The sequence below is a fragment of the Myotis davidii genome, unplaced genomic scaffold (assembly GCF_000327345.1).
Source record: "Myotis davidii unplaced genomic scaffold, ASM32734v1 scaffold513, whole genome shotgun sequence".
In the NCBI taxonomy this organism is placed as follows: Eukaryota; Metazoa; Chordata; class Mammalia; order Chiroptera; family Vespertilionidae; genus Myotis; species Myotis davidii.
In genome coordinates, this window is record NW_006284436.1 from 380,589 (window position 1) to 406,073 (window position 25,485).

At 57.9% G+C, this 25,485-nt stretch overlaps 1 protein-coding gene across 5 annotated transcripts in view; it reads right to left on the reverse strand.

Annotated features, from left to right (window-relative positions):
* Window positions 1–25,485, reverse strand: part of ZMIZ1 (zinc finger, MIZ-type containing 1) — a 182,973-nt gene that overhangs the window by 87,503 nt on the left and 69,985 nt on the right. For all 5 annotated transcript variants that reach the window (XM_006754809.2, XM_015571944.1, XM_006754810.2 and 2 more), the window contains 3 exons: window positions 19,327–19,435; window positions 13,671–13,784; window positions 6,789–6,894 (listed from right to left, as the gene is read on the reverse strand). In XM_006754809.2, the coding sequence (XP_006754872.1) occupies window positions 6,789–6,894; window positions 13,671–13,784; window positions 19,327–19,386 (280 nt within the window). In that variant the 5' untranslated portion in view covers window positions 19,387–19,435. The remainder of the gene's footprint in view (window positions 1–6,788; window positions 6,895–13,670; window positions 13,785–19,326; window positions 19,436–25,485) is intronic.

Here is a 25,485-nt window from a genome sequence, read left to right on the forward strand (position 1 = left end):
CATGTGCCTCCGATCCCTCCCGTCCCTCGAAGACCCCTGTTCCAATCCTGGGGCCAGGGCGAGGAGTCCCCGAGTGCAGGTAAGAGAGGCAGCCCCATGTCGAGAGGCTTCTGCACCGCCTGTCAGGGTCCTGGCCCCCAGGCACCCCCGCCAGGGGCGGATGTCTAAGTCGGCCACCCATCCTCACTTAGGACGGGTCTGGACAGCAGACATGCAGCAGCTGGGCCTCGGCGGCAGCACTGCCCCTGCACAGCCCAGCTCCGTGGGGGAGCCAGCAATGAGCTAATCCTGCAGCAGACGTGGAGACAGGAAGAGCAGCCTCCCCGCGAGCAGAGGCCTGCCCCGGGCTCTGGGGAACCAGAGAGGCCGGCACTGGGAAAACTGCTGAGCCGGCCCGCAGACAAGGGCGCTCTTGTCTCCCCCGCCCTTGCCAACTCCAGCCAAACTCGGGAAGAACCCACAACGACCTTCGCTGCTTCTGCTTAAAAACAGAACCCGTGCTCCCTGAGAAAATGTGCGGAATCGAGTCACCCCCACCCGACCTGAGAGATTCAATATTTGTAGGCAGACGTTTGGGTATATCCCCTCCGTTTTCTGTTTCCTGTGCCTACATAAATATATGTCTTCTATGTATTCGTACCTGGTTGAGGTCATACCGAACATCCCCTTTTGTTCCCTTCTAAAAAAACGAACGTCATAAACATTTCCGAATGGCAATGATTCTTGGGAGAGCTCGTTTTCAATGGCTGTGGAGTGGCCATAGAAATACTCAGCTCCCTTTTCTGGGGACTTAAGCTCTTTCTAAATATGCCTGCTCTCATCCTTCCATGGCACTGCGCCCTCCTGGCTGTTCACGCCGGACACCCCAGGGACCATCACAGCCACCCCTCCCCCCAATTCCTTAGCCTGGGAACCATGTGTCCACAAACCCTCCCTCACATGGGCTCCTCCCACTGTTCTTTCTCTCCAAAAGGCCACTGGATCCCAGGCCTCAGCCCTCAGGGAGCTGGGGGAGGGGAGGAGAGCCAGGGGCTACTGGCCCAGGACAACCTACCCCACCTGCTTGCTCAAGGTCACTCAGAGGTCCAAGTCCTGCTTCCAGCCCTGGGAAGCCATGTGACCTGGGTCTGTCTTTTCCCTGTTGGAGCCTCAGTTTCCTCCTCTATAAAATGGGCATGCTGTTCAGAGGCGCAGTGGCCTCTCCAACTGAACTGGCAGGGGGTGAGCGCGTGAAAGGTTTGGTCCATTAAACAGGGCTGATTGCAAGTCCGTTCCCAGGGGCCCGGCGATAAAGTCCAGAGTCCTTTCCTGAGCAGGACCTGCCTGCAGTGCAGGGGCCAGGGCAGGTCCCTCCCCCACATCCCAGCTCTGCAGAGCTCACATGAGGAGGGGTGGGGGCCGATGTGCAGGAGGAAGTCTGTCCCTGGCCTTGACAAGGCGCCCAACCAGGCAGCCTGGCATTTCAAGGGCAAGGGAGGGCCTGCCTGTCCACTGTCTCTGGGAGAGCCGCAGGCGTTAACAAATCCCTTGCAATTTGCACCCACCAATCCCGCCTGCTCGCCGGGCAGCCGCATGCCGTTTTTCACGCAGAGCTGCGCACAGCTTTGTCTTAGAGAGACAGATCTGGCAGGGTGTTCCTGAATGAGGCCATTTGTCCTCCCTGGTGATGGTGACAGGAAGGCAGCTGGCTGTGTGCTCCGGGGTGGACAAGAGTTGGGGGGGGGGCATAGGGAGGCCATGGGGGATGTGTGAAGGGGGAGATAGGCCACCTCGTTCAGCCAGGTGGGAGCAAGGATTGTTTTCAAAGACAGAGGGTTTGTAACCCACCTTCTCCTGCTTAAGGAGCCTGGGGAAAGGCGGTGAACTGACCCGGCTGGCCCCCAGTGCCTGTGCCCTGGTCCACCCCAACCGTCTGAAGGAGGCGGGACTCTCACCGTGGGGCCGGGTCTGTCTCTGAGCCCTCGGACTGCTGTGGAAGCCCCTGGGGCTGAGGGCTCCAGGTCGGACAGAGACCTGTGTGGGCACCCCCTGCGTGGTTCCCAAGCCAGGAGGAGCAAGGCAGGGCCCACCACATCCTGATTCTTCACCTCCCTGGTTGGCTAGGGCCCAGGGCGTGTCTCGGTCGCCTTCCCAGGTTCTGCTGCCACTCCCCTGGGCGCTGTCAACTCATCAGAAAAACCGAAGCAAGCAGATGCTGGTCAACACAAGAAGTGACCCGCTTTGTGGGGCTTCTCTCCTGGTCCAGGGCTCCGGCTGTGTTGGGAGGTGAGGGTGTGCTTGGAATAGAGGTGGGAAACGCACATGCCCACAGGGCCTGGGTGTGTCCAACTGTGGGAAATGCTCAGTGGGTGACAAGGGGGGAGCATGGCACTCCCTGCGGCGGGTCAGCCACCACCAGTGAGTCGTGCATTCAAGGTCCCCACTGAAAAGCAGGCATGTGACTGGACAGTGAAGAGCCAACGTAGGCAGCTACCTGCGGTAGGACCTCAGATGTTGGTGGGCCACCTCCAGCTCACGGCGGGTGATTGAAGCCACCCTCTCCACTGCTCACTGGGAAGGTTGAGCTCCTCTCCTTGGGTTTCAGGGGCTGCCTCTTTCAGCCCCCACTCCCCTCCTGAGTTCTCTGCTCCCTCGTCCTTCCTTCTCCAGGCACATACAGGCTGCCTCTCCCAGGATGCTGCCCAGACACCCTGGCAGCCCCTACCTGCTGCTCTCTCCACATTTTCCACTCGGCCACCAGCCCGTGCCTCGCATCTCCCAGATGACAGCCCCGTCATCACTGACCTGTCCCAGGGAGACAGGCAGGGCACGAGGACACACCCCTGCACCCTAGCCTCTCGTCCAGGCTCTGTCTGCCCTGCTGTGACCAGGGGCAGCCCTCCTTCTCTGGACCCGGGCTCCCCATCCTTTGGGTTCTGGCATTCCTATTACTTTAACATGCTGCTGGGCTGTTACAGAGGTCAGCTGAGCGGACACGGGCATTCAAGCTGGACAGTAGCTGAGGCACGCAGAGGGCTCCTGGGGACCTCGGCGGTGGTGACTGCTTGGTGCTTGGCGCCCACGGAGCCAGCAGGCATGGGCCCGCTCAAGTGCCGAGGAGGCTGACATTTCTGTGCTGCCTGCCAAGTTGCTGCAGGCTGGCACACAGTGGCAGTGGGGGCGGGTGGGCATGCTGCAGTCCTGGGGGACAGGCCAGGTGACCTTCCGTACCAAGGCAGAGGAGGGAGCAGCTTGGCCCCCAAGGACCTTGCCAGGGAGGAGGCTCCTGCCCGCCGCGTGTGCGCCTGCTCCTCTGTGCGAGCGTCAGGCTAAAGGCTGCACCAGAACAAAGAGCTGGGGGCTGGGTATCTGAGGGGCCCACGTGGAGACGCCTGACTTGGCGGTTTGCTGCAGTGTCTGCCCTCTCTCTCTCTCTCTCTCTCTCTCTCTCTCTCTCTCGCCCTCGCTCCCTCTCTCACACACACACTCACACACGAAGAGCACTGCCCCCAGGCCTGAGCTCCAGCTCCAGAGCCCACCAATGCTGGCGAGCACAGCCAGCCCAGCCCAGCGCCATCCCTCCTGACAAAGCACCGCTCCTTACTGCATGATCTCATCCCACCAGCCCTCATCTGGCCCCAGCTTGGCCTCCTGACAAGAGAGACAGACAAGGAGAGGGAGCAGGAGAAGGGGTGGGGAAGGCAGGCAGGGAGAGAAGGGGAGACACACACACAAAGATACAGCTCCCCTGATACACACACACACACACACACACACACCCCTTAATGTATCCCCCCGAGACACACTCACCATCTCACACACAGTCATGTGTGCACACACAAACACCAAGGAGAAAGTCTGAGAGGCGGAGGGAAGGGAAGGACAGACAGAGACAGACAGACAGACAACATCAGAGACCCCCAGAGAAAAAGGAGGGGAGAGACCGGAGGGTGAAAATTGCACAAGCCAATCAGACATGGTGGGAGCCCAGATGGAGACTGAAAGACTGGAGGGCAGAGAGGCAGCACACGCTGGCTGCAAGGGCTCTGAGGACAGAGAACGTTCTAGAGCTGCAGAGGCCTGGCTGGGAGGGGCCTGGGCAGGCCCAGCTGTGGGCAGGGTGGCCACGGGGACCCCCACAGCTGTACCAGAGGTGGGTTACACAGGTCATGCACCCACAGAGCCTCAGGGAAGGAGCAGAGGAGAGTTGTGTAACAACAGGCAAGTCACAAGGCCTCTCTGAGTTTCAGCTCCCTCCTTCATAGGTGTGGGACATACCCCATCTCACAAAGCTGGGGCTGCAGCAAGATCGGGGAGCACCCAGCACGAATCAGCAGGGCCATAAGAGACCCATGAGGGAGGGCTGCATGGGGCCTGACCTCTCCCCGCGACAGGGAAAAGCTGGGGCTTCTGGGGGAGCCCACTTTCCTGCTTACCCCTGACCCTTTGACATGCTTTCCTGCCTTGGTTTTGCCTTTGACCTATCCTTTAGGTAAGGGGTGGGGAACCATTTTTCTGCCAAGGGCTATTTGGATATTTATAACATCATTTGAGGGCCAGGCAAAATTATCAACTTAAAAATTAGCCTGCTATATGTGGTCAAACATTTAATTAACTCAGCCCTAATGCTTTGGCAGGGCCAGACCAAAATTCGAGGGCCTTATATGGCCGAGTGCCAGATGTTCCCTAGCCCTGTTCTAGTTTCATCCCCTTGTCTCCACCCAACTCCACAAGAAGTGGAGCCTTCCTGGTCCAGCCACCAGCATCCTCGTCCTAATGTCCCCAGCAATCTGTCAACCAGTTCCCCTCCTGCCCCCCACCCCACCCCTGCAACCTGTTCTTTTCTAGCTGGAACAATCTTTGCAAAATGAGAATTTAGCCATGTTCTCATTACTTTTAGAACAAAGACAGAATCCTCAAGACAGGCCCCGTGGGTTCTCACTGCTGCTGACTTCTGCTTCTGGGCTCTGGAACCACCGCTGTTAGTTCTGCCAAAAGCCATGCTTCCTTCTACCTCAGGACCTTTGCACAGACGGTTGTTCCCTTTACCTGGGAGGAAGCTCTTTCTCCTTCTTCTATTCAACTCTTACCCAGCCTTCCGCCACCCCCAAGTGTCTCATGGCATCCCTGAATTTTCCTTCATGGCACTTACCACAGCTTAAATTTACACAGATGCATACATACGCATACACAAATGCACATACACCTGTGATTATTTGATCAATGTTTCTCTCTCTCTCTCTAGACCAGGGGCCAGGAAACCATGGCCTATACCTGCTTGCGTGAAAAAGGTTTTATTGGAACTAGCCACACTCATTCATATCGCCTTTGGTGGCTTTCGTATGGACTGTGAGGCCTAAACTATTGACTATCAGGCCCTTTACAGAAAAAGTTCGCCAATCCCTGCTCCAGACTGCAAGTTTGCCAAGGTGGGGCTGAGTTTGTTTTATTTCTCATGTAGCCCAGCCCTGGCCAGGTGCCTGTGCAGAGCAGGTGCTTAACAGAGACATGGATGCGTGTGTTTTTTGGAAAAGTAGCCATTTTTACCTTGTCAAAATTGTACTGACTTAAGTTATTACGAAAACTACAGATTCCATCAGGAACAGACATCACTTATGAGATTCACAGCGCATTTCTGCCAAGCAGTTCAATACAACAGCGACTTCTCAGCCCAGGCCGGCGCACCAAGGATCCCACAGCGGCGACTGGCCAAGGAGACCCTGCCCCACGGTTCAGAGGTGCCCACGACCCTGTGCATGACAGCCACAGACCTGAGAGGGAGCCCAACCCTCACTCAAGAGGTTACGACTTAGGAAAACACATCACGAGACGCCCTTTACATGCTTCCATTAAGGCTCTTTCTACATCTGCTCCAAAGACCTATCAACGAACTCAGAGGAAACGTCTGTTTTATCCTTATACGGAGAAATCACTGATTTTTTTTCTTTTTCAATGAGTTGTTCTGACTTGGTAAGAATGTTAACAACAGCTAGACACTATGCTTGGTGCTGTACAAACTTCTAGAACTTACAGTGATCACTGCAAGGTAGGTCCCATGGTCATTCCTGCCTTCCTGGGGAGAGGAGCTGAGGCTCAGAGACCACGCGCTCAGCAGGGGCCGGGCTGGGTAGTGACAGGACCTTGGAGTGGTAAAGCTTGCACTGCACCCCTGCCTCAGCGATGAGGATGGCGGGGTGTGCAGCCGTGTCTGTCTGGTGGGCATGGAGCCCTCACAGACAGAATGCCGCCGGCCTGCTTCAGGGGCTCTATTTAAGAGGGGGCCATGAGGTCCCTGTTAGAAGCCTGGATGTGCTGATTTATTTTTATTTAACCAGTTTTTTGAATGACTACCGTGGAGTATCAGGGTTAAGAATGATGACTCTGGAGTACAGACCTGGGCTTAAATCCCAGCTCGGCCACTTTTCAGCTGAGTGACCTGGGGAAATCTCTTCAGCTTCTCTAAGCCTCAGTTTCTTCATCTATAAAATGGGAATGATCCCAGTGCTCATGCCCAGGGGTCACTGTGGGGATGAAATGAGACAATGTACGGCTCCCTTTAGCCTGCTGTTGGGGTCTGGTGGGCCTTGGACCACCTGCTAGCTCTGAAGTGCCCCTGAAGGTAAGAATACTTCCCGAGACAAGGAGCAAGTCCCGCCCACGGGCTCTGAGCCCGACTGCTCCTGGAGGCTCACACCACATCTGGGTAAACCTAGGCACCAGCCAAGGGGGGTGGCGAACAGCCCCCGGTTAGAGTCCAGTTCCCCTCCCACATCCCGATGATGTCCGTGGAGCCCCCAGGGGTCACCTACCGGCAGACTTCGGAGTGAACTTGTCTCGGTTCGCGGCACACACAGCCAGCAGTCTGTAGCCGAGGTCCAGGTCGAACCCTTGCTGAGCTGCCACCCGACTGACCACCTGCCAGCAAGAGAGGAAGGGAGGGTGGGGTGAGTCACTGCCTACCTCAGGCCTCTGAGCCCAAGGAGCAGATGTGCCCATTTTATGGGTGAGGCGGGCAGGCTGAGGCCTCGTCAGTCACTCAGCCAACACGGACAAGCACATCTTCCACGCCAGGCTTCCCGGACTCCGGGAGGCCCATGCCCACCTCCTCCCCGCCATCATCATAGATGTTCTGTACCCACCGTCTCAGGGCCTTGCTACCCTCATCCTCCAAGCAAGGTCCCCTCCCAGAGCACTGACACCCCCCGCCCCGAGTTCGAATCTGCCCAGAAGGAGAAACACTGACTTAGGACACTGGGCTCCCGTGGAGTGTCAGCTTGGAGTCGCCCAGAGAGACACTCCTACACTCCTCGCGGCTCAGCACTGGGCCAAGCCCCTTGCAGCCCTCGGACCTCAGCCCAGAAACTGTACACTCTCCCGCACGGCCTGTCAGTCTCCAGGGCCAAGCACCGCTCCACACAGGCGGCTTCCATAAGGGCACTGCCAATAGCTGCGTATCCGGAGCCTGGAGGTCCCACCATCTCCCGTGAACCTAGAAGTACAGCCCAGGAGGGAGCGGGGAAGGCCCGGGAGGGAGCGGGGAGGGCCCAGGAGGGCTGGCTGTCCTGGGGAGCGGTGTGGGCCAGGGTGCTCTGGGGGCCCTGCGAGTGGTCCACAGGCCCACAGGCTCACGGCCATCAGGCACCGCTCCCTCCCCGCCCACTCCCAGGTGTCCTGTGCCTGCCAGCTCTGCTCCCTCCTGCCCGCCTTCCTCATTAACAGCAGGCAAATGAGATTCCTTATTAAGAAGAAAGGACCTTGGAAAATGGAGTCGCTTCAGGAAGCAGCTGGGCAGCCCTGGCTGACTGGGAAAGGAGTCCAGAGGTGGGGCTCTCCCTTGAGAGAGGCAGACTCACCGGCAGGCCCTAGAGACCACCTGCTCCCGAGGGCCCACGGGAAGTGCCAGGGGGTTGGGCCTGGCCCCTGAGGCCATTAGAACAGTTCCCCATCATGTGTTCTCTATTTAGGGGTCCTTACAAGGGCTCCAGGACTAAAAGGGTGGGAACACCACTAATCTAGGCCGACCCTTTCATTTAAATAATGCAGGCCCTGGAGAATATCCCTGGTGAACCAGGGAGGAGTGGGGATCCCCTTCCCAGGACCACCGGAGCCTCTTGGAATGGCGCCCGCCCCCCCCACCCCATCTCCTGGGAACCCCCTGCAAGGAGGAAACACAACTTCCTCAGGTTAGAATGTCTGCTCAGCTTCCCAGCCTCAAACAGAAGCCCCTGGGAACAAAGTCTTTGCTCCATCCTGCTCCTACAGCTCTTTTTAAATCCCTCCAGGACACTCCGGGGCCTCTTTCCCACGGGCTCTATTCTCTCCTGTACTGTGGTTCTCACCCCCCCTCCCCCACCATGTTCCAGAATTTCTGGGCCACCCCGGAGCAGGGCTGTCCTCACGGTGAGTCTCAATGTTCAAGCAGGAACACAAGGCCCCTAACTCTATGGCAGACAGACAGGTCTGCAGACAGACACTGCGCAGAGCCCTCCCCAGGGAGAAGAGCCCTGGGGTGTGAGCAGTTTGCACAGGGAGTCCGTTTGGACTGGAGCATCAGTGAGGCTGCTGTTTATGGGAAATGTCAACACGGGCGAACAGTATAGTGAGAGAGTTGGCTCCGGGCACTGAGGGCTGAGTAAACGTTTTGTAAGCAGAGATGCGCCAAATTCTTACAACGGCTCACGAGGGGGGTGTTATCATCTCTGTTTTACAGATGAGGAAACCGAGGGTAAAATAACAGCCCAAGGTCCACGGGAGGGCCAGACTGTGACCCGAGGCAGCAAGGCCACATGCACGGTCAGCTCTTGCCAGGAGAGGGCCTCTTTTTCAGCCCACAAAGGGTTAAGGCCACAGCTTCCAACCAGCCTGGCCTGGAGCACCCTCAGGCCCTAGTTTGAGGGCAGGAAGGTAAAGGTCCCACTGCTTAGCCAATACTGACTAATCCTGTTGTTCTGGTTTTAAAAAAAGAAAAACTAGCTAAATGGAGCAAGAGGGGCCTGGGGCTGGTACAAGGGCTGTCCTGCAGGCTGGGCCGACCCTTCAGAGGAGCAGGAGCATGCCACCAAGTCCCCCGGGTGCCCGCCTGTAGAAGAGTCACTGACGAGACTGAAGCCCGGAGAAGGCAGAACCTCGCTGGAGGTCACACAACACTGGTGTGGCGAGCGTGCTCAGCTGGACCCTGTGACCCCAAAGGGCGCATGTGCCCCGGCTTCTGGGCCCAGCCTGAGGACTCTGGGAAAGTCCCACGAGGTGGACCCAGCCGAGCAGCCTGTCGTGTTTCCGAGGCCTGCTCCCCACAAATGGGCAGCACCCTCCCTGACGGTCCCCTGGGAGGAGGGCCCCTCCTCCACAAAGGCTGTGGGGAGCAGCCTCCTGCTGCTGCCCTCTGCTGGCTGCGGGGCCCACCCAGCTCATCCCAGCGGGCGGGAGGGTGGGTGTGGGGTGCTCCCCAGGCTGGCTGGCTGAGACCCCGACCCCATGCCAGGGGGACTGACAGGTCAGAAAATCCAACCACTCAGGCCACAGAGAGAAACGGAAGCCCAGACTCGAGAGAGTGGGTGTGCTCCAGGTCGTGTGGCAAATATGTAACTCCCACGAAGGGAGTGTGTTGCTTTGAAAAGTGGCGAGCCTTCTGGCCAGGAAGCAGGACAGGCTGCCTGGGAGAGGTTAGAGAAGGGTATCTGCTCCCCTGGGGGCCAGACACACAGCCAGCCCCTTCTGACTCCAACAGTCAGGGAACTGGAGGCATGCAGGGCCTGCGTGCTCATCCCGCTCCACCCAATCCTGTGCAACCTACGGCTCAGTCACACAACCTTTCTGAACCTCGGGTTCCTCTCCTATGAAGGTTTGAGGATGACCTCCATTTCCACAGCCATGTTCAGTCTCGTGGCTGTACCCTAACCCCTCAGGGCACTTCGCTACTAGTCTCAGCACAGGGCTGGGCTGGTCTTTGTGCTGCTGCTTTGGATTAAGGCATGAGACTGGACTTTGGTTCTGCCACTTACTAGCTGTTCTACGTCACTCGAGTGACTTAATCTCTCTGGGCCTCAGTGACCTCATATGTGAAATGGGTACAAAATGCCCTCCTTGCAAGGGTGACAGCCAGCACAGAGTTCAACGAACGGTGTGTGTGAACGTCCGCCCAGGGCGTTGGCAGTGAGGGCTTTGAGGCTGCGGGGACTTCCTCACAGGAGAGATGAGGCCCCTGTTGCTGTGCTAACTGGTCTCGGTTTCCTTCTTCCACCTTCTACCTGCCTCCCCTCCCCTGAGCCTTCTAACAGGAGGAAGAGGGAGCAAGTCCAGGGAGGCCTGACTGCGAGGGGGACACCGAGAGGAAAATCCTGGCTCTGTCACTAAGATGGGGGGCTGGGGAGCGAGCAGTCAGCACCATCAGGAAAAACCTGGTCCTGAGGGTGGGGAGGTGCCCCAGGCTCCTGCTCTGAATCCTGGGGTCAGAGGGCATGAAGGGGAGGGTGGGCAGAGGCCTGCCCGGGGCCCAATGGGCCCAGAGCCAGTCACTTGAATTGTGCTTGAGCAGCTTGGAAGCAGCATGGCACACATGTGTCCATTTTCTGCCCGCGGCTAAGTGGTTTTTAATTGATATCCTCTAAGTAAGCCGGATCCAGAGGAATTTGCTCCCAGAAGTCACCCAGGGGATTGTGGCAACCTGGGAAGTACAGGCTGCCACCTGGATGGGGCGGGGTTCACGTGTTTGGGGCCTGGACAGCCTTACCGGCTAGGGCCCTTGGGATCTCTGACCTCCCCAACCCATCCCTCTCCGTGGGCAGGGCTTGGACTAAGGGTGCCCGGGGGAGGGGAGGACTGGCAGAATGGCCCTGGGGCACCTGGGGGGTGGTCAGCGTTACCAGCTGAGACTATAGCCAGCTGCTCCCCGTCTCAGTTGCCTTGTTTATAAAACAGGGGTGATGATACCTTCTCTGCCCACCTTGGAGGGTCTGCATAAGGATGCAAGGGGGCAGTGCCCAGGAAAGTGCCTCGGGCACTGCGGGTGTCTTCTGTGTCCCTCCACCTCACCTTTCTCTTCCACTGGTTCTACTGAGCTCCAAGGACAGTCAGACTCGGCTCTCTGCAGCTGTGGCTGGTGGGCCCAGGACCCCTTTCTGACTAAGCAGTAGGTGGGGGGAGTGGGGGCAAAGACGACTGTTAAACCAAGTATATGCCTTAAGCAGGGGTGCAATGAGGAGAGGCCCAGCAGAGCAGCGCTGTGCCTTTGTCCAGTGTTCCCTGCCTGGGAAGCACAGTCTCTCCCCTGTCCTAAGGGGCCCCCCTGGACTTCCTCCTCCAGGAAGCCCTCCACAATCCCTCCATCCCACCCTCTAAGGATGCTCCTCTTCAGAGCTCCTATCCTCACACAAATCGTATCCCATCACTCATCTGCTGAAGACCTTTCAAGGACTCGCCACCGCCCTTCAAATATGCAAACTCTTCTCGCTTGGCTTGCTGGCCTGTGTTAGCTGCTTCCCGCTTCCTCTTCAACCTCATCTTGTACCCTTCCCCCTTCCGCGTGCTCTGTACCTTGAACAGATCAAGCCTCAGGGCCTTTGCACTAGCAGCTCCCTCTGCCTGCGGACCCTTCCCTCTCATCAAAGCTGACTCCTTGCCATCAGGTCTCAGCTGGAGGTCACCCCGCAGGAGGCTTTTCCTGACCACTACCCCGCCCTTCTCACGGGTGCATGTCCTCAGTGTCAACCTCCCACCGGAAAGTTAGCTGTGGGAGACAGGTCTGCCTGTGACACTCACCACACGCCCTCTGTGCCCAGCACAGGGCCTGGCCCCCTGCAGGGACTTGATGAGTATTTACTGAATGAATGGATGAATGACAAGGCCGGGGCAGAGCCAGTTACTGGCCATCTCATGCCCACCTGCCAGTCCAGCCCAGCCAGGGTCATTTCTGATTCAGCTGCAAGCCCCACGTCCTAGGCAGGGCCAGGCTCGGGGCGGGTGCTGGGGAACGTGGCGGCCTGTCTGGCCATGTATTATGGGTGATGCCCACCTCCTTCACTCTGGCTGCCTGCAGCTGGGGTGGGAGTGAGGGCCTCTGTAACATCTGTCCCTGCCCACAGGACTTAAGCCTGAACCAGGATCCCCACAAAGAGGATTAAGGGAGCTGGGCAGGGAGGGAGGGAGAGCCCAGTGCGCTGGAGGTTGAGGAGGGCTGCTGGGCAATGCCGGTGGCAGCCCGAGTTGGCCTGGTGTTCCCAATGGGGGCCAGATGGTGTTGGCTTTGGACAAATAGAGGCGCCTGGGAGGGTCCTGGCGGCATCCCTGCCTGGCCTGCCTCATGGCCAGGAGCTGCGCTGTGGAGGCAGATGGGTCTCAGCTTGAATCCCGGGTCTGCTGCTCACGGGCGGTGGAACCTTGGGAGGTCAGTCACAAGTCTCCGTTTCCTCCTCCATAAATTGGGGAAGGTGGCAGGACCAGCCGCACAGAGTGGGTGTGAGGATTCAGTGGGAAGGCGTGTCCAGTGGGCCAGCTCGGTGTCAGGCAGAGAAGAGGTGCTTGCTAATGATGGCCCACGTATGGTCATTGTGGTCCCTTATTCCTCTCACTTCGCCTCCCTCCTGGCTGCAGCTTCCCAGGAAGTGTGATGCCCTGAGGCTTTACCCACTGTTTCCCCTGGCCAGGCATCCACCTTAGTCTCTCCTGCCCAAGCCTTGGGGTGGCGGGGCTCCCCAGCAATCTGTTTCCCCACATTCTCTTTAAAGCTGACTCAGGCCCTCTGAGCGGCCGCCCTCACACTGACTGATACAGGTCACATGGCTGGGGACATTCACGAGAGGGCTCCTTCCCTGTGGCTGTCAGCCGGCAAGCTCTTCGGCTTGGCCAGCCGCACCACCAGCTCTGGGTCTGGCCTCTGCTGAACTCGTATCCTTGATCCCGACCAAGCTCGGTTCCTTTCAGTTCTCGGGTTCGCATGCCCGTCTGGGCCTTGCACGTGCCCCTGCGCCTGGGATACTCTGGCTACGCTCAGCGGCTTGGGCAGGGGGCCCACACTCCTGCAGATGGTCACGTGGCCCCTTTTCTCAGTGTTCTGTGACCTGCCCACCCCGTCTCCCAGTTAAAGCTCCCTTTCTCTTCTGTGTTTCCTCCACCTTGAGCACAATTTTCTCAGCCATCTCTTTCCATGTCTCTCCTCTACGGAAGAGGAAATCGGGCTCGGCAGAGTCTTATTCATCACTGGGTTCACAGGGGATTGTGCATGATAAACGAGGGATCAATCCGTATTCATTTAGATAGGCGGATGGATGTAATAGGAGCTCAATAAATGCTCATGTGAATAGCTAAGTGGATGGATGACCATAAAAATAGCTCAATAGATGTTTACCTAAGTCAATGAACAAATGACTGGGTAGATGGGCAAACCCTTCAAGAGTCTCTCTGCTTTGCTTATGATGGAACATTTACCCCATCAGACTTATAACTCGCCAAAATAGGCCGGGCCTTTCTCACCAAGTGTGGGGAACCCACATAATCATGGAGACTGTGTCTCCTCATCTGACCAGTTTCCTCTGGTGCATGTATGTCAGGGGTGAGCACAGAGGCCATCCCCTCCATCAAGGATGTCTTCCCATCTCTCATCCCCCATCACCTGTGGCCTCCCTTGCCCCTGGCCAGGCATACTGGTCCCGGCCATCTTCTCTGCGCATGTGCAGGTGGGGAGGGTGCGGACTCACCGTCAAACAGCCCATCAGGCTCTGCTCGAAGGGCCGCTGGAAGGCTCGTGGGTCTCCACACCAGTCCAGCAGCTCGGTGGCGGCATTGTGGAAGTTGGCAGGGTTCTGTAAGTGCTGCGGGAGGGAAAGGAGACAGCATGAAGTCCCAGGGATGCAGACAGCGCGGCAGCAGGGAAGACCCCAGGCCTTAGGGAGAGGAGACTCAAAGGCCCGATTAACGCGTTTTCTTCAACTTCTCCTCATACAGCTTCCCTTTGCACCTCCTTCCCCAGCCCAGTCCCTGGCAGGATGGGGATTAGCAACCCCATTGTAAAGGCAGGAAAACCAAGGTCTAGAGAAAGACAACGACAGTAGGTATTAAAGTGATTTCTGGATCCTGGCAGTGCGGGAGGTGGGCCCTGCATGGTTCAGGAGTGTGCCATCTGGCTCCCAAAACTGAGGGTTAGCTTTTCCTGAGCCAACATAGGCTGGTCCTGGAGATTCCTTCTTGACAAGCCCCCTCCCACCCCCTCCACCTGTGGCTTCAGAGCAAACGCTACCACAGCTACGTCACACAGGAGCAGGGGGCTGGGAAGGTGGACTAAAACCAGGTGGTCACACCAGGGCCTGGTGGACATGGCTGTTTGACCTCTGGTCTCCTGGGCCCAGTCTGGCTCGGCTTGGGGCTGTCGGCATCGTTGGGAGGGGTCCCAGCAGAGCCCAGGCCCCTCCTGGTCAGAGGTCTAATCAACAGAAGCAATTCTGGTGCCAAGGCCTCGGACTCAGGCCTTCCCTCCCTGACTTAACACATATCCGTGTCTTCCCAGGCCCCGCTGGGTGAGGCGCGGAGCCCGGCATCACGGAGCAGGTGGGGAGAAGCTGGGAGTCCTGCGTTGGGGGTGACTAAGTGTGGGTTCCCCGGTGGGTCATCTCGTGGATGTGCACAGAGGTCGGAGTGTAAACAGCCGCAAAGGGGAAGGTGGTCCCTCTGCGCTCCCTGTGGCCTTGGTGCTGGGAGACACAGGGAACAGTAGCTGCCCCCGGGACTGCAGCCTCCCTTCCTGCAGCACGGTCAGCCTCAGTGCCAAGGCGGGGAGGGCTCTTAGGGCTGCAGGTGCCAGAAGTTGAAGGGAGCGGAATGTGCTGTGTGAGCTTCTGGGGCAGGGCCTCTGGGGTCACACTCTGCCTTCACCTACTAGCTTCTGAGCTAGGGCCTGGCAGGTCACCGGATGGTGGTGGAAATGCTCGTTTCTTTCACTTAGGGTTTTATGACTGTTGTTCTATACAACGTGGCTTGTGCAAGGCAAGATTTAAAAATGGGTGGAAGAAAGTGGAATGAATGAGAATATCCTCCTTCCATGAAGGAACAAGAAGGGGAGATGAAGGAAAGGAAGAGGGCAAGCATGCAGCCACTCAGCTCTGTCACAGGGCTGGGTGGGGACTCAACAGGAGGAGGCTCACACGGCCCTGGCAAAGCGCCTGGCATATGGGGTGTGCCCGCGTGGGGCTGCCCTTGGCCGTGTCCGCCTCCCCAAGGCTGTCCGGGAAGCACAGCTGAGCTCGCAGCTCGAAGCCCTGGCTCCACCCAGCACTCTCTCTGCAAAGGCCGAGCTCTGCGCTTCATTTGCAGCGCATGGGAGGAACTTCCACATATAGAAACACGCCCTTTGGGAGGGCACAGAGTTCCTCACCTCTGTCCTTGTGCGCAGAGGTGACTGGTCCCCTCCAAGGCCACGGGCGGCACCTGGGCTTCACTAGGAAAGCCAGGAAAATTGGCCAGTTCCCTGCCCAGCAGCCTCCTTTCGCTAAATGAGTTATTACGTTTATTTACATGATGTCACACCCAATTAGTAGGGTCAGCAGCAGCCACAGGCTTCTCTGAGCTGCCTGCCCACAGCACCCCCACCCTTGGCACCCTCTTTTGGGGCTCTGGGCTCACAAGCGGCCTATGAGGGCAGGCTCAGGGGCCGTCAGCTTGGGCTCTGAGTGGTCACCTGTGGGCACAACTCATTGGTCGAAAGAACGTCAGGCAACCCCTTCAGTGGCTGCGGCTCTGCGGCTCTGGCCAAGCCCCTCGCTTCTCTGTGCTCTGGTCGCTTGTTTCCATTCTGAAGGGACTGGCGGGCACGGAGAGACTGAGTGATGTAGTGAAGTGAGCGGGACAGCCCTGGGCCAAACCCCACCAGCCACTGAGCCACGCAGCCCCGGTGGGTTCCGAGCTGCAGATCCCTCATCTGTAAAGGGGGGTAATGACAGCTCGCAGGGCTGCTGCAAGGGACAGAAACGATACCCCTGACGACATCCCCCCCACAGAGGAGGGCCAGGGGACGGTGACTGCTGCTCTGCATGCCGAGACCTTTGCACTGTCTCTTATTCCTTCTATGAGCGTCTTGAGCATAGAAACAACGCTCTGTCCGCCTCTGGACCTGGAGATGGCACCAGGCCAGGCCCGCACAGAAATGGTCGGTGAGCAGCTAACTGTCCAAAGGAAGGTGCCTCTATGGTGCAGGCCAGCAAGCTGACCACTTCAGAACAGGTCCCAGTGGCACATGGAGAGGCTGGTGGGTGAGGCTGGCCAGCCTTGGATGGGCTGGGCACGGGAGCACAGATCTGAATCACGGGCACAGGCCCCCGTGGCTGTGGCAGGGAGCACACTAATCCCCCGTCACCCACCAGGAAGCCTGCCCATCTCCACAATTCCTTAGGAGATCTGGGCTCTATCCACTGGCCACTGAGTCCGCTGGGACAGGAGTAGCGGACATCAGTGCCCAGACCAGTAATTGGTACCTAGACCAAGTGATGAATGCCTTTTCCTGTCAATCAGCCTGTAAAGCAAATGATCCATCCATCCATCCATCCATCCACACAAATATGAATCAGTTCATAACCATCCATCCACTTACCCACCCACCCATTCAGCCATTCACTACTTTATCCATCACTCATCCATCCACTCATCTACCTACCTACCTATCCATCCAGAATTTATCTAACCACCAACTCATCCATTCATTCACCCATTTATCCATCCATCATCTAAATATACCCACCATGTAATCACCTCACTGCCCATCCACATGTCCATCCACCCACCCATGTATTCATTCCCTCCGCTACCCACTTACCAGTCCACCCCTGCCCCTTTTCCCCAGCATACTTGGGCCTCACCTTGGCCTGGGCACTAAGCTAGACTTAGAGATGGATATGGCACACCCTCTGCTCCCAAGGAATTTAGCCTGATGAGGGGCCTGATATATGCCCTGCAGGGCCTACAGCTCAAGGCAGAAAGAACAGGAGGGGTGAGGCAGCTGCGTGCCCAGGAAGCACTAGAATTCAGAGATGGGCACCGGGGGTTTGCGGAGGCTGCTGAGCAGAAAGGAGCTGATTTGCATGGCTTTGCAGGTAAAGCCCAGATGTGCCTGTGACCTCTGAGTGGAGCACATTGTAGAGGGCACTGATTCTTCTGGTACCTGAGGCTGAGAAGGGGAAAGGCAGCTGAGCCAGAGGCCCAGAGGGAAGATGGGCAGCAGGGTGCGGGGGATGGTGAGTGCAGCGATGGCTAGAACAGGGCGGGCGGTAAGGGAGGGAGGACTCTGCTGTAGAAGAGGGGCAGAGCGGAGAGGGGAGAATGGGAGGCTGCAGGCTGGAGGCCCCTGCCTGGAGCCCTCCCAGAGAGAGGTAGGCATAGCCGCCACATCCATCATCCTCAGCATGCAGACCTGCCCGCCTTTCTCTTCTGATTAGGGTACAGGATGTCTGAGAATCAACAGTCCTCAGCCAGCTGCGGCCACCCTCTGGGGCAGCTGGGGAGCGTCTGACCCGAGGTGTGGGAGGGGGCGTGCAGGGTGCAGGGAGCTCTGAATCGTGAGGGAGAGCATCTGGACAGCTTGCTCACCCTCACAAACATGCCACTGTCTGGCCCAAAGACAGAGCTCCGTGGGTGTGTGCACACGGTGTGCAGGCAGGTTGGGAAGAGCAGCTGCCGTGATCCCTGGCCTTCCGCACTCTATGGCTGGCATGCGTTACCATGCCCACTCCGCAGGCAAAGCGAGATAAAAGTGGCAACTTAACCAAGGTCAGGTAGCTAGTGAGGGCGGGACTCAGGCTCGCTAGTAAGTCTGAGTTCTGGGCACCCCACTTCGAGAGAGTTGGACCCCGAGAGTAAAGGGCACCCTGATTCCTGGTGACGCAGAACCAGGCGGGGGTAGGAAGGGCAAGTGCTGAGCAGCCCTCAGGAGCAGCTGCGTGTCTGGCACACAGTCTCATGCACAGGGGGCATGACTGTATCGTTGGGGGGTGGAGGCCACTCACAGCCAACCCTCATGGGCTGGAGAAACTGGGTCAAAGGCAGAGCCCTGCAGAGGAGGAGGAGGGAGCGGGGAGGAGGGAGCGCACGTCTGGTTTCTATTCTGTGACCGTGAACAGAGGCGTAATTGGCATTTGGGAGAGCTGCTCGGGCTGAGTTCAATCTGTAACAAGTCCTCTTCAATTTCCTCTCCTCAGCCTGCGCACAGGCTTCCGAGATTGCCCTGCTTGATGCTAATGGGAGGGAGGACACATCCCTCATTCCCGGGACCAGCCTCAGCTCCACCGGCCCCGGAGCCCAGGGAGGCCCTGCTGTGGGGGGTAGGGGGGTGGGTGGGGGCTGCGAGCTGGGGTGCTAGGCCAGTGGCCCACGCTGGTTACCTGAGCTCCCTGCCAAACCCGCTGAAGCCGGGGGACGTGCCCCAGCACTGCCCTCCCTATCGCTGAGACACGGAGGACAGCCTTGCCACCATTAGCTGTCACCTGCCAGGCGCCAGGGCGGGGCCTGCGCTTCACCCACAGTATCCTCACAGCTCCTACCAGGTGGGCCTTGTCGGCCCCAGCTGACAGACAGAGAAACGGAGACACCGAAAAACAAAAGGACACGCACGGTGGGTACTTGGAGCTGTGAGGATGGGGCTCAGGTCTGTGTACTATCAAAGCCACACCCCTTCCCCGTATCGGCTCCTCCCTGGAGTGAAATAACATTCTGCAGTCTGCAGAGATGCTGCCACTAGGAGCTGCGGGGAGGCTAAGCTCAGAGGGTGGGCACAACCCTCCCAGCCATCACTGGAGGGAGCGTGGGGGGCTGCCTCAACCAGGCTTCTCAAAGTGGGGGGGGGCGTCTCTGAGCCCACTGTGAGCGTTCCCCACCTCTGAACAATCCAGACGGGTTGCTGGCAGGCAAATCGCCTCTTGAGCTGGGTGTGAGCATTGGCAGGTGGGGTTGGGCTGTGACTTCAGGCTACTCCCTTCCTCACTCGGTGCCTCCGTTTCTTTTTCTGTAACATGATCAAGTTTCCCAGGCCCCTTTCTTCTCTGTTTCTTTATAGAGAAGTCACTGGAGCAGAGGAAGGGAGCTGAGGTCTGGGAAGGAGTTTGGCACCTACTGCATCCTCAGAGTGCACAGCAGAGCCCAGAGAGGGCATGGCACAGCTGGGAAGAGGGGCAGGGACGAGGCAGAGCTGGCATTTGAACCTAGTGTGTGTGATTCCAGTGAGGATGGTCTATGCCAGCAATGCTCTCCCAAGATGGGTGGTCAGGTAGCCCCAGGCATCATCTCCATCCTGGGCCCCAGATGCACACCTACAGGGCAGGCCAGCACCCCTACTGCCTGTCCCTGCCGAGGAGTGAGCTCCGGCCACACACCCACCTGCTTGATGCACTGCAGGCGGTCATTGGTCTGCTGGATGTGCCTGTCCATAGAATTCATTCTGGCCGTTTCGCTGGGTTCTACCCGAGAGCCATGAACGTTGTCCAGCCTGTGGAGAGAGAGGAGCATGGGCGTCACTGGGGTTGCGCCAGGCCCGCCAGCCTTACAGCCACCCTCCAACCCCAACACTGCCGCGCTGGCCCCGGCGGCTGCCATAAGTTCCTGGGCCCATTGCGAGCCATGGCGGCCTCCGCCCCAGGCCCCAGCTGCCCAGCCTATCCTCCCCAAGCGTGGCCCTGGGAGCCCCATCTGGACTGAGGACGGAGGTGCTCCCGGGTGCTCTCTGTGGTGACTGATGTGAGCACTGGGCAGGCGTGTCCACCATGCGACGTGCAACGCACACTCAGACATGCATCTCTATGCACACGCGTGTGTTAGGTGGTGGTGATGGGATGGCAACTTCATTTCAGATTCCAGTTCAGGGCTTAGCCTACTCGATGTGGTTATGTGTGTGTGAGCATGTATGTGTGTGAACATGTGTGTGTGAGAGAGCACGTGTGTGTATGAGCACGTGTATGTGTGGCGGGCTCTTCCCATGTGACGACCTCCACTGCACTTGTTGGTGTAAGTGCAGTGACCCTGTCGTGAGTGTCGGGTGCCTCCTCAAACCCCCACACTTTAGAGTCTTCACACTTTACAAACCGCTACACCTCCATTTTCCCGTGCCCTCCTGGGAAAGAAGGAGGGAGGCCCTTACGACCATCTCCACTTTCTAGATCAGGAAACTGAGGCTCACAGAGAGGAAGGGAGCTATTCGGTGGCACAGTGCTAGACCCTGGCTGAGTGGTCTTGGGGACATGAATGTCCTGGCCACCGGGCTCACTCTTCCTGAATGGCCGGTGGGAGCACTAACGTGAGTGCCACTCCTCCCAGGCGGCGAAGCCAAGTGGGAGAGGCCCCTCAGCTCCAAAGACCCTGGTGACCCCAGGCCTCTGCAGGGGGGCCACGCTGATAAAGGTGGAGAAGGAGATGGACAGGCGGAGTGTTCCGCTCTGGCGTCCCCACCGCTCAGCGATCCAGGTCTTTGGCCAAAGCAGAAGTGTGCTCAGTGCTGGGTGGGTCTGCCCTCCCACAACTCAGTGGGCATTTCAGACACACGGTCAGACCGGGGGCATGGAGCAGAGGCTATGGCCCAGGCCTCTCTGCTACTCTGAGCACTGCCCCCCGAAGGTTCCTCCTCTCTGGCCCCACTTCCTGGGCACTTTCTGTGTCTCACTTTACTTCTCGTGCTCACTCTCACAGACTACAATTATCTCCATTTCACAGATGAGGAAACCGAGGTCCTGAGACCTGCCAAGTCCCCACGGCAACTGGGTGTTTGGACTGGGCCCATATGCCTGTCTGCTTCCATGCCTGGGCTCTGGCCCCAGCGTGAGCGCCAGCCTGGGGACCAAGGTTGCTCCTCCTCCCCCAAGCAGCTCTGCTTTGCACGCCACACTGCTCAGTCTGCGCTTGACAACTTCTTTGCCTGGGTCACGACCAAGAAAGTCCACAAGGGGATCCAGTGAAGTGCTGGCCATTCCCCAGGCCCGGCGCCCCTCCTGGGAGGATCAGCCACCAGTCTCCTGGCGGAGGGGCATAGGTGGGGGGGGGGGCTCATCTTGGAGAAGCAAATATCTACGTGTCTTCTCCCTGCCACCCCTTAAAAACCAGAAAACGAAAGCATTGTACACACACTATCCGAACCTTGATTTTTCCCCCTCTTAATGATATATCAGAGTTTACTCCACTCAAGACATAAAGAGCCTTCCCATTTTTAATGGCTGCACAGGATTCCAAGGTACGGACGAATCGCCTGCCCCCACCAGGTGCTGTTCTAAGATGTGCGGCCCTAGTCCAGGCCTCCTTCTTGGAGTGATAAAGCCGAAGCCGTCTCCACATGTCATCACTGCACACAGTGGTGCAGGTCACCTGTGTCTGGCCACACCATCCCCGTGTGGGTTAACCTGGAGAACACGCTCGTAAAAGCAGAGCTGCTGCCTCACGTGGGCCTTGTCCTGCTGATACGTGCTTTCTGGGTTCACTCCATCCAGATCACAATGAGGCATGTCCCGTATTTATTTCTTCTACCCTCACCCCACCCACCAACCATCCCTCCACTCCCCGCACTTAGCACACATTTATACACCCAGATGTCCGACTTCTCCATCCATCATTGATCCAGCTACATGCCTGTCCATCCACCCACCCACGCACACATCTTCGTGCCCACTTGCCCATCCATGGCTGCTTCCAACTCTCCCAGCGAGTGCTCTCCCGCACCGGTCCTGTGCCGGTCCTGGGCTAGGTCACGGGGCATGCAGAGATTAAAATGAATTAAGTTTAAGTGTCCAAGAAACTCTTGGTCCAGGTCACTTTAAAGGTGACTATTTGTTGAGCTCCTCCAATGTTCAAGAAACTCTTGGTCTAAGTCTGTATTCACTCCAGGTCACCTTCCAAGTGACTATTTGTTGAGCTCCTCCTATCAGTCAGGTGTTTCGGGCACTGGGCACAGATAGACACTGTTACTCTACCCCCTCCCACTTTACAGATGAAGAAACTGATGCTCAGAGTGTATAGTGCAGTGGATCTCAACCTTCTTAATGCCGCGACCCTTTAATACAGTTCATGTTGTGGTGACCCCCAACCATAAAATTACTTTCGTTGCTGCTTCATAACTGTAATGTTCCTACTGTTATGAATCGTAATGTAAATATCTGATATGCAGGATGTATTTTCATTGTTTGCGACCCACAGGCTGAGAACCGCTGTTATAGTGGAAACTAGCTCCAGAATCCCGGCTTTCCCACCACAGCCTAAATTGTACAGGAACAGGGAGGCCCCTGCAGGAGGTTTCTCTGATGCTGTAAACATGTGTGCTGGGGGAGAAGGAAGAGGCGAGGGTGTCCCTGAAGCAGGGGCTGAGTTTACACGCACAGAGCCTCAGCCAGACTCACGTGGCAAGTGCTCTGGGGCCAGACACAAAGCATGTGGGCACGGGCACATTGGCTGCCAGGGTCCCCATCAAGGAGTGGTCTCCACAGCCAGCCAAAGGGCAACATTACTGCCCCAGGCCAGCTCCACTGGGTGTGCAAGAAAGCCCAGGCCTCTGCAGGCCTCAATCCTGTCCTCAGGCCGCAGCCAACCAGGACAAAGGGCCTGCGGCGACCCAAGCGGCCAGCAGGGGGCACTGTTGACGAGCCTACGTGCCCAGAGGGGCTTCCAGTAGGCTTCTCTGGCATCTAGGCCTTCGATTCCCCATTTGTAGAGGAAGATGGTGAGGGTGAGGGATCAGATGGCTTCACCAAGCTCCATCTCTAAGAGGAGCTCTGCCCAGGAAGGAAACAGCATCTGGTCTAGGGCTTTGATAAGGCACCTGCCAAATGACTGACAGATCATTTCTGGAGCGCTTGAGCCACCCAGGGAAGCCCCCAGCAGGCATGGGGAGTCCAGAGCCCCCAGGCAGTCACCTTTGGGCCCAGAGGCAGTGGGGCCACAGTTCTCACACTAGGAAGCAAACGGAAAAGGCGGGAAGGAAGGGAACTGTCCAAGCTCAGGCCGGGCTCCAGGGAGCTTGTGGCCATCCTGCCTGGAAGTCAGTGGCTGGTCGGAGTTGGCTTCTAGAGTCAAAGATTCTCCGAATATCAATACCCAAAGGTCCTTTAACGTCTCCCACTAGCCTAACAGCTCAGCTGGTTTTGTGTGGGGGAGCCCGAGGCCTGTAGGAGTTCGTCCAAAGCCACACAGCACAGGGGGCTGGGTCCAGGCCCCAGGCACTCTCCTTCCAGGCGAGGGTTCCTGACTAGAGGAGCCAAGAAATGGACAGATGGGCCGGGGATATCTGTGAGACCCAGTGACGGGGTGGCAGCTAGCAGGGAAGACGTCATAGGTCACAACTGTGTGTCATCTATAATAAAGGAACAGAATGCCTGGCTGGTTATGCAGGCACTCACAGGTGAGGTGACATTTTTAAACTGCTGAGATCAATGGAAAATCAGGGTTATTAACATCAGGAACAGACGCGGCTGGCAGCTCCAGCCCCTGCAGGAGAGGGGTCAGGACCTGAAGGCTAAGGGCCCCAGGCCTGGAGAGAGGGGTAGGCTAAAGGAGGCACGGGAGAGGGCGCTCACTGAGGGGTGGTCGGGAATCCCTATTAGTTCTGCACCTGCTACGTGCAGGCACCAGTCCTGGTCCTGTGCGTTGCTAATTTATTTAGTCCTAAAAGGCTCAGAGAGGTGGCACAGCTCGCTGAGACTCAAATGCTCTGCCTTTCTAACTGTTTATATGTTGTTTCTTCCACTCCACCAAGAAGGAAGCCTCCTGGAAGTCCCCCCCACCCCGCCCCCCGCCCGGGCTGTGACTGCGCCCAAAGAGATATCCCTTTGGTTCCACCCAAACTGTCCAAATCCACCCACTTGCTTCCAAGGCTCCCTGCGCGCTGGCTGTCTGGAGAAGTGACCGGTGTTCAGCGGCCAGCAGAGGTCGCCCTCCACCGTGGGAGCGTTGCTGGCCACAGCTGCCTCCCTCCTCAGAGCCTGGATTCCTATAAGCCTTTACAAGTCGCTACAAATCCTCCCAGGCGGCAGCTCCAGTGCCCACCGTGGCATTCCCTCCCAACTGGAGACTGTGCGGGCCTGGCCCCGGGTGCACCCATGGCCCCAGCCCTGCTACCGCCGTCTGCCTCTGAATGGAGAGTGGGCTCAAGCAGGCAAGCCCCCGTCGCCTCTGGCCCCGGGCTTCTCTCCTGGTCCGAGCAGACAAGAGCCTGTAGGAGATGCAAAGCTAGTCAGCCTGGGGGCCTGGAGAAGACCCTGCTCTGCCACGGCCGCCAGGCCTCAGTTTCCTCTTCTGTAACAGGAAGGCTAGCAGCCCTTGGCAGCCCTTCAGACTCCAACATCTTAGGGGTTCTGTCAGGAGCTTCAGCTGTTTGAATGCTCCCTCTCGACAAATGTAGAAGCTTGGCTCCAAACGGCAAAGCAAGCCCGTCCCAAGGCAGCCCCAGGGAGGGAGCCGCCATTCCAGGGGAGCCTGAGGCCGCTGCGCTGCCTTTCTCAGCTCACACTGTCCTTGCCCCTGCGCTCAGCTTGGCGTCACTGCTCGTAGGTATGTTTTCTGACTGACGGTGACGTCTGGGTGGGCTAGTCTTCCCAGCGCCTAGTTGAACTCTCGGAGGGCCAAGCTTCCGTATTACACCTCTTAGCACCTGGCACAGCGCTGGCCAAGTTTACCTTAGTGGTGCCCAGCACCGGGACGTGCTGCAGAAAAGTTAGCTGCTATTACGCACACAGGGCTGCTCAGGGAGAGAGAATGCTGGGAGCTGAAAGGACGCCTGGGGACCACCTGGTCCTGTGCCCTCATGAGGCAGGATTGGAGGTAGGGGCTGGAAGAGGGGAAGGTCGCAGAAGGAGACAATGGCCGAGTGGGACTGAAGCCCACCTGGCTGTTCTCAGTTGGGCCCAGGTTATCTCTGAAAGCATGTCTCCTGGTCTGAACGGCTGGGGAAGGCACATGGCCTCGGTGGGCTCCTCCCAGCACATGGGAAGTGGGGTGCTCTTAGCTGCCCCATAGAAATGTGGATGGAGCCCTGGAGGCAGCTCCCTAGGATGCTGGGCCAACATGAGCTGTGCTAACACCAGCGTGTTTTATTTTTCACTTTGGAGGCCAAACAAGTTAACCAGTCCTCCTAACACGCATGCATCTGGGCAGAGGTTTGCTTACGTGTGTGCATGCTTACACACATATGTACTCCTTTGCATACTTGAGACTAAGTACGTGCACACACTGAGTGATGCACAGGTGCACTTGAGCACACACAGCTCATGACAGCTTGCACAGGCGAGCGCGGGTCCCCGGGGAGCCGTGTGAGCAGTGGTGTGCAGAAATGACTCAATCACCCTGCATCTGCAGCGCAGGTCCCTGGGCGAGCAGAGCTGGCGGTGGGGGTGGAGGGCCTGTGCCCACAGCTTGCAGAACAGAGGCTGCATTCCAAGACAGCGCCAGGCCAGGGAGCTTGGGACCTGTCCACAGCTCAGCCTGGTGGACGGTCCTGGGGGTCCCGGGGACCTGTCCCTGCCAGCCCCTTTACCAGCTCTCAGACTCCAAGAGGGCAGAGAGCATGGG